This window comes from Boleophthalmus pectinirostris, unplaced genomic scaffold (genome assembly GCF_026225935.1).
Source record: "Boleophthalmus pectinirostris isolate CB_2022bp ecotype Guang Dong unplaced genomic scaffold, ASM2622593v1 HiC_scaffold_14, whole genome shotgun sequence".
NCBI classification, from domain to species: domain Eukaryota; kingdom Metazoa; phylum Chordata; class Actinopteri; order Gobiiformes; family Gobiidae; genus Boleophthalmus; species Boleophthalmus pectinirostris.
In genome coordinates, this window is record NW_026571047.1 from 25,130,840 (window position 1) to 25,139,944 (window position 9,105).

Here is a 9,105-nt window from a genome sequence, read left to right on the forward strand (position 1 = left end):
AATGAAAACACATTAAATAAACCCAAGATATATTAATGCCCAGGATTCCCACGGTCATGGAAAACCTGGAAAAGTCATGGAAATTGAAAATGTCATTTTACAGGCCTGGAAAAGTCATCAAATTTAGTAAATTCAATGAAAAGTCATGGAATTTTAGTATCTCTTTCAAACAACTACAGCATTCTGTTAAGTTCTCATTAGACTATTATGATTATTTCTGAACTTCTGCGCCTTTTGTTTAAAAGAGACGACAATAAATGCACTGACAGTATTTTGAATGTTAAAAACTCTAATACCAAACCATAATGTGAGTGGAAAAGGTTAACATTTCATATTTATCCCTAAAAGTCTGATCAATTCTACACATGCAGGTGCAGTAAAGTCATGGAAAATTCACTTTAAGTCATGAAAAAGTCATGGAAAAGTTTTGAAATTTTGTGGGAGTGGGAACCCTGAATTAGCCGGGCTGACGCCACCTAGTGCCACCGCTCAGTTTCATTTCTTTCCATTGACTAGATCAGGAATCAAAATACACTAGTTCGTAAAAACCCCAGAAGTGCGAGTTCAGGCACCAGCCAATCAGCGAAGAGTCATACATTCTGTGTTGTCAACGATTCGATCAAGAATTTAAATCGGAACAAACAGAATGTTTGGTGAATTTTATCAAGGGGAAAGACAGTATTGCCCTTCTTCCTACAGGATTTGGGAAAAGCTTAATATACCAGTTAGCCCCGTTATCGGCACATTACATACGTCACGACCAAATAGCAGAGATTGGTTAAATAAAAAAAAGTACCCGCCTATAGTTGAGTGAACGAATCCTAATGCTGTGAGGTCAGACGGTTTCTACGAAGTGAACCCGGCTGATGAATCAGGCTAACCCTGGATGCCATACGGTGGAAAATTCCAGACAAAGCAACTGCAACTCTAAGCTCTAAGATTTACCAGTTTGAGATTGCAAGTCAATATCAAAGTTAAGATAGAATTTTGTACACTATACTCCCGTTGTTTTGGGGTTACACCTGGTCAGTAAAGTGTAGATTTCAGTCTTTTCAGGTTTATTTATTTATTGACTCTATTGGAGCTCCAGTGTCGGCCGCACTTGTAAATACCACACTGTCTTTAACCTTGACCTGCTGTACCCCAAACCAGAACACACACATCGCTGCATCTCAAACACGACCACTTGGGAATTTCAGATGTTTTTCTGCCTGCTTCTCATCCTCGTTGGATATTTAAAATGCATGTACAACTTTTTATGTTTTCCTCATATAAATTTTTAAACTTAACAGAGCTGTATTACACAAAATTACTCTTTTTGAGATTTAAGCCTTGAAAAACATATCTGGAGTTGTGTTTTGTTTTATTCACACATGTTTGAGTAACTCTTAGTTATTAGTCTGTCTATATGTCCAAAACTCATAATGCTCTGTTCCACATTGTGATGTCATGTAGTGGTAGTTTTTAAGTTAACAACTACCTTTTATTTTTACTTTAGTGGAAATTCCAAGGCTGAAATGATCCAAATGATTCTAGTGAAGGTTTTAAAAAGAGTTTAAAAATACACTGGAGCACTTCTTCTATTACCACATGACATCACAAGGTGGAACAGAGTGTTTTTTATTTGAGAGAAGAACTCAGCCTAAATACACAGGGTTTGTGTGTTAAACATGTGTGAATGAAATAAAACACAACTCCAGGTAAGGCTGTGCAATTAATCGAAATTTGATCCCAATTTCGATTTGTGTGTCAAACGATTAGCCAGGTTGACGCCACCTAGTGCCTCCGCTCAATTTAATTTCTCTCCAGCGACTAGGTCAGGAATCGAAATACACCAGACGCAAAAACCCCGGAAGTGTGAGTTCGGGCACAAGCCAATCAGCAAAGTATTGGAAACGATTCTCGAGATCGAGGATTTAAAGCCGGAACATAGAGAATATTTGGTGAATTTTATCAAGGGGAAAGACGTTATTGCCCTTCTTCCAATGGGATTTGACACATTACATACGTCACGACCAAATAGTAGCGATTGGTTAAATAAAAAAGTACCCGTCTACCATCGAGCGAACAAATCCTAATGCTGCGAGGTCAGACGGTTTCCAAGAAGTGAAACCGGCTGAAGAATCAGGCTGTCAAACGATCTCCAAACTCCTATAACTGAGTTGAAACAATTTATGCTTAACAAATCTTTATTTTTTTTATATAAATAAGTATATCTAATTTATTTTTTTGCAATATAGAGATTGTAGAACAGCTGGATATATAGTTTATTTTGGATACATTTCTGTTTTTCTATGCATTATGTTATATTCAAAGTATATTTTATTAATTTTATGTTTTATACATCACAAAACTGCTCTAAGGTACAGATTTGTAGCCTGTATTTATTTTTAATTTGAAAGTTTAGCATAAATTATCAATAACAAAGTGTTTTTTTGAGAGAGAAATGCTGAATAAATGTATCGTGTAACAAAAAAATAATTGTTTGAATAATCCTGATTTCAATATTGACCAAAATAATCGTGATAATGATTTTTTCAATAATCGAGCTGCTCTAACTCCAGGTATGTTTGTGATGAGGAAACAGCATTTTTCCTTTGTTATATAATTACATTTATCTTATATATTTGATATCTTCTGTGTGTATACAAAGTGTAGAAAGTAGCAACAATAAAGACAAAAAAAAAGCGAGATAACGTGTCCAAACATTTGACTGGTAGTGAACGTGGAGACAGACATATATGAGACAAATACGTTTACACGGGCAACAGGACTATGATAATGTTGAAGATGTTTTAGTGAAAGACTAGTCTGACTATGCTCTAAACAAAGCCAGAGCTCTGTGAGACAAACTTGTCATTTTTGAGTTTTTTTTGCCCCCTCCCTCGTCTCTCTGCGACTGTCAGCCTTGAGATTCCTCTAAAAGTGTCTCTGCTGCAAAAACAACAGGTTAGCTTCTGTTTACTGCAAGAAGTGCCACAAAAACAGCCCGTATCCACTCGACGTGTCAATCCTGAAGGAAAAGTAAGTTTGTGGAGAAGACTATGCATGAATACATTGTGCGGTGATTGGGGAGAGGTGTTTACATCAGATGCCCTACCTGAGTACAAACGCATAAAGTTAGGCTCACGTTCTATAGATTTTGATAGTGTGATTTCACAAGCATCAAAACAAATTGTTTGAATTTGGGTGCAACAACTTTATATATTTATTTTTATGGCTTTAAAGGTCCTATATTACGCAAAATTGACTCTTGTGAGCTTTAAGTCATGTTATAATGTTGTTACCTCATCAAAAACAAATCTGGAGATGGGTTTTGTTTCATTCACACACAGTGTTGGGAAGGTGACTTTTAAAATGTAATCCCCTACAGATTACAGATTACACACACCAAAATGTAGTTTGTAACGGAATCCATTAAATTACTTACGTAATCTGAATACTTTGGATTACTTGATTTGCTGTAGAGAAGCAAAGATGAGGAAATCTTCACACAATGTTTTGTTTGATAAAGACAATAAAAAGCCCAGACTTTACTTAACTGTATTTAAAATATTATTGATAGAAGAGGACGAGACATGGTCCGTGCGGCATGGTTTAGTTAAATCCTGTTTTAGTCCTGGTTTAGATGCGTTTTTCGACCTGGTTTAGATTTGGTTTAGACCTGGTTTAGTCCTGGTTTAGTCCTGGTTTAGACCTGGTTTAGACCTGGTTTAGACCTGGTTTAGTCCCCTGGTTTAGTCCTGGTTTAGACCTGGTTTAGACCTGGTTTAGACCTGGTTTAGTCCTGGTTTAGACCTGGTTTAGTCCTGGTTTAGTCCTGGTTTAGACTTGGTTTAGTCCTGGTTTAGACCTGGTTTATTGTTCGGCAATGAGTGGAATTAATGAAAAAAAATTTTTAAAAAGGGGGATATAGCCCAAAATGTGAAAACAGGAAAATACCGCCGTGTAATCCATTTATTTCAACAAAGTAACTGTAATCCAATTACCACTCACTGAAACAGTAACTGTAACCGAATACAGTTACTCATAATTTGTACTCTGATTACGTAACTCCGGTACATGTAATCTGTTACTCCCCAACACTGTTTACACATTGTAGAGTTTGTTTTTTTTTAACAGGAAACACTATTCCACCATTACAACACTGGCGTACTCTCCTCCAGAAAGGTTTCACAGTGCAGCTTTAAGTCCATCTTGCAATAAAAACAATAACAACAGGACACACCACAAATGTTCCATTACATCCAAGTGACAAAATCTCAAAAACATTATACATTTCTCATTATCAGTTATTTCACAGTCAAACACTACCAACCCAACCACAACATAACAGCTTAAATTCAGCGTAAAAATCATTAATTCTGAATAAAAATGTAAATCACTTTAAAATGATCGTGTAAACACTTAATTCCTAATGAAAATGATTATTCGGAATTAAACTTAATTCAGAAGTAAGTGAGTGTGATGTTAAAGTCGAATTAATTTATTCCTGAATCACAATGACTGTCTGTCGATATCTCCAAAGCTCCAATGCTCTGTTCCACCTTGTGATGTCATGAAGTGGTAGTTTCCAAGTTAACAGCGGCCTTTTACTTTTCGTTCAGTAGAAATTGGCAATTCCAGGTCATTATAACAGAGAACACAGAAAATAATGTAATACAATCTGCATATCATTCGTTTATTCGTTTTTCAAAATAAAACCAAAAATAAGAAAGTGAAAAAAAAAAAATAAAATTCTTCATTATTTGTCAGTGTTTTCAGTTTTGTATTTAAATGAATAATGGAAAAAATGGATAAAGGCCGTTTCCCGTTTACGTAACTTAAACTGTGATGCCAGACTGAACCAGGACTAAACCAGGACTAAACCAGGACTAAACCAGGGCTAAACCAGGACTAAACCAGGGCTAAACCAGGACTAAACCGGTCCTGGGACTGGTCTGGTCCCTGGGCAGAGACTTACTGATCGGACTGAGACCGGGACTGAGAGTGGGACGGAGACTGGGACCAGACATGAACTGAGACCAGGACTGAGACCAGGACTGAGACCAGGACTGAGACCAGGACTGAGACCAGGACTGAGACCGGTAATGAGACCGGGACCAGACAGGAACTGCGACCAGGACCAGGACTGAGACTGGGACCAGGACCAAGACTGAGCCCGGGACTGAGACCAGGACCAGACCAGGACCAGACTGGGACCAAACCAGGACCAGAGCAGGACTGAGACTGGGACCAGACATGAACTGAGACCAGGACTGAGACCAGGACTGAGACCGGTAATGAGACCGGGACCAGACAGGAACTGCGACCAGGACCAGGACTGAGACTGGGACCGGGACCAGGACCAAGACTGAGCCCGGGACTGAGACCAGGACCAGACTAGGACCAGACTGGGACCAGACTGAGACTGAGACCAGGATCAGACCAGGATTGAGACTGGGACTGGACCAGGATTGAGACTGAAACTGAGACCAGGACCAGACCAGGACTGAGACCGGGACCAGACTGGGAGTGATCAGTCCTGGTTCAGTCCGTATGTGGCGCAAAATTCCAGCATCACAGTTTAAGTCACAGAAATGGGAAACGGACACTGAAATTAAAAACTGAAAAAAAACAAATTATCATTCATTTTTTAATTTTCGTAGTTTTGGCGACAAATAATGAAGAAAATAGCTGTTTTATCGTTTTCTTATTTTTGGTTTTATTTAAAAAAATGAATGAACAGATGACACACGGATTGTAACTTGAGCACAATGTAAAATTTGTGTTGGAGTCCCTCGCCTGACGGTTTCCATGGTGACGTCGTTGCTCTGTTTGGAGAGTTCCACAGTGGCATTAAACACACATCTCTTTCACATTTATTCACTTATAGACATATTTTAAAACAGCTTTTACACTCGCAGCTTTTCTCCATGGACACAGACAGAAGCTGAATGCCGTATTGCGTAACATCTCGAGCAAAGCAATAACATCTCAATCGAAACAAGTCCCGCCACCAGAAAAGTGACACGGTGCACCTTCGATTTCTTTCATCTGAGCATTTTTCCTTCTTTTGATAAAACTGGTGAAATTGCTGACAGAAAAGAAGTATTTTTTTTGTTTTGTTTCGTGCAGACAGTAATTATAGAGATATTAAAAATAAAATTAGACAAAATAACTGGATTTTGACAGCTGCAAAAATCGACAAATTCAACCACTGAAGTCTGGACTGATCGTTCCGAAACTGACAATTAAAGGTGCACTCTGTCACTTTTCCTGCTTGTCTCATGAAAATGTTATTGCTTTGCCTGGAATCTTTCACAGTACGGCATTAAACGTATTCATTTTTTTTTTGTAGGCATTTCTGTCTCGCTGTTCACCTGCTTGTTTCCATGGAGACCGCTAAGGTTTTATGCGATTTTGAGATTTTTTATAGAAAAACAAAGATTTAAGACCCTCCACCTGAAAATTTACATAACGCCCCCTTAAGATAGGTTTTAATATTACAAAAATGTGCGTAGAAATATAAATAAATACGCAATAAATGTCAAAATAAATTAAAAAAATTAAGCGTACACTGTGGAAATGTTATACTAACTTTATATTAACTTTCATTTATTCAGTAAGAAGTGTTTTATTTGCTTTCTTACTGTGAGTGGGTTTGGCTTTCCACAGATCTGACCTGTAACTTGAGCTGGTTTCCATGGAAATACTGTAGATACGTTTAAAGCCATATTGTGAAACATTCCAGGTAAGGCTCTGCAATTAACTGCATTCTGATCACGATTTTGATCTCCAAACTCATATAATTAAGTTTATTTTGGTATATTTTTTTATATAAATTTGTATATTTATTTAATTTATTATTATTATTTTTATTGTAGAACAGCTGGATATATAGTTTGTTTTAGATGCATTTAAGTTTTTCTATATATATTTATATGTATTTGTATATTTTATTCATTTTATACATCGCAAAACTGCTCTAAGGTTCATATTTGTAGCTTTTATTTATTTTCAATTTGGAAGTTTTGCGTAAATTATCAATAACAAAGTGCTTTTTTGAGAGAGAAATGCTGAATAAATGCATCATGTAACTAAAAAAATAATCATTTGAATAATAATGATTTCAATATTGACCAAAATAATCCTGATCATGATTTCTTCCATAATCGAGTAGCTCTAATTTTTTGCAAAGATGATGGACCTTCCAGAAAAGTCACATGGTGCACCTTTAATCAAATATATTTAAAAGTACTTACAGGTGTGTGGTGTTGAGGGAGATATTTGCAGGAATCATCGTCACGTCGGGTCCTTGGAGGTGACAGTACGACTTGTGTCTCGCCAACGTCGCCAAGAACATCTCAAATCCACAAGCCTGGACCATCTGCAGCACCAGCGGGACTATCACAAAAACCCCAAACATTCTCACAAAATACATGATAACTCCCGTACAGATCTGCGCGTGGTGTTGTTTATTTTACATGTACACAGGTCTGCTCATCTAAATATTTCAGAGTGAGGCTTGCGTGTAGTCCAGATTTGGGAGGGCTGGAGGTATTTCCTGTAGTAGTGAGCAGGGGGCGTGTGAAGAAGGGCTTTTATGTGGGACGATAAAAGGAGGAGGTCTCTGGGACGTTTGGGTTATCCAGTTTTTGTTTATGTTTGAATTTAGGGGCTCGTCAGGAAGTCACGTTGCTGCGTTCACAGTCCCGGTTTGGGCCAAGTCTAGTCCCGGAATAGTTCTCTCATAGTCCTGGTTTGGTCCAGTTCTAATCCAAGTTTTGTCCTGGTAAAGTTCTTAGCCTTAGTCGTCTTCTAGTCCTGGTTTAGTCCCGGTTTGGTTTGGCTCCAGTTAAAGACACATTTTTATTTAAAACAGGATTTGGATTGGTCCAACGTTATTCCTCACTTAAGTTATACATTCTCCTTTATGGTCTAGTCCTGGTCTAGTTCTGATTTAGTCATGGTTTAGTCCCAGTTTAGTCCTTGTCTAGGCCTGGTTTAGTCCTGGTCTAGTCCCGGTCTAGTGCTGGTTCAATCTCAGTTTAGTCTTGGTGTAGACCTGGTTTAGTCCTGGTATAGTCTAAGTTTAGTCCTGGTTTAGTCCTGGTTTAGTCCCAGTTTAGTCTTGGTGTGGACCTGGTTTAGTCCTGGTTTAGTCTCAGTTTAGTCCTGGTCTAGTCCTGGTTTAGTCATGGCTTAGTCCCACTTTAGTCCTGCTCTAGAATTGGTTTAGTTCCACTTTAGTCCCGGTTCAGTCTCAGTTTAGTCCTGGTCTAGTCCTGGTTTAGTCCCAGTTAGGGCCTGGTTTTATTTCTGATTTAGTCTCAGTTTAGTCGTGGTTTAGTCCTGGTTTATTACTGGTTTAGTCCTGGTCTAGTCCTGGTTTAGTCTCAGTTTAATACTGGTGTGGACCTGGTTTTATTTCTGATTTAGTCTCAGTTTAGTCCTGGTTTAGTCCCTGTTTATTCCTGGTTTTGGTCTTGTGTATTAGTGAGTGCAGCCTGAGGTTGTTGTTGTGAGAAAAGTGTCAGGGTGCAGCCTTGGGGCTGATGTCACTAAAAACAGTCAGAAAAGTGCGGTGGTGGATTCAAACAGACAAAACATATTTATGTTTTATCTGGGTCAATGATACTAATATTATTCAACTGTTGTTTTGTCATTTACGTCACACATACATACTTCCATATCTCCAACGCTTACCAAAATATACCCGATTATTTATAGAAAAGAAACAGCTGCCTCGCCTCCATGGAGACGTTATAGGATTTTCAAGAATTCTCCAAAGTATGGAATTATTATATTATTACAGCATATTTATCTCCATGGAGAAGAGCAGGTGAGCTTCCAGGCCAAGTTACAGGCCAGATCTGTGGAGAGGCAACCCCCACGCACTGCACCAATGCATTACATCAAAAATTAAAGCCATACTGTGAAACATTCAGCAAAGGATTAATATTTCCATAGAGACAAGCAAGATTATTAAAAGTTACATATTACACAAAAGTGACTCATGTTATAATGTTGTTACCTCATCAAAAACAGACCTGGAGTTATGTTTTGTTTCATTCACATGTTTGAGTAATATTTTATTATGAGTCTGTCTACATCTCCACAATG

At 38.0% G+C, this 9,105-nt stretch overlaps 1 protein-coding gene across 1 annotated transcript in view; it reads right to left on the reverse strand.

Moving 5' to 3' along the window:
• fshr (follicle stimulating hormone receptor) overlaps positions 1-7,423 on the reverse strand; it is a 59,854-nt gene extending 52,431 nt beyond the window's left edge. The window contains exon 1 of the mRNA XM_020940702.2: positions 7,245-7,423. Coding sequence (XP_020796361.1) covers positions 7,245-7,423 — 179 coding nt within the window. The remainder of the gene's footprint in view (positions 1-7,244) is intronic.
• Between the last annotated feature and the right edge of the window lie 1,682 nt (positions 7,424-9,105).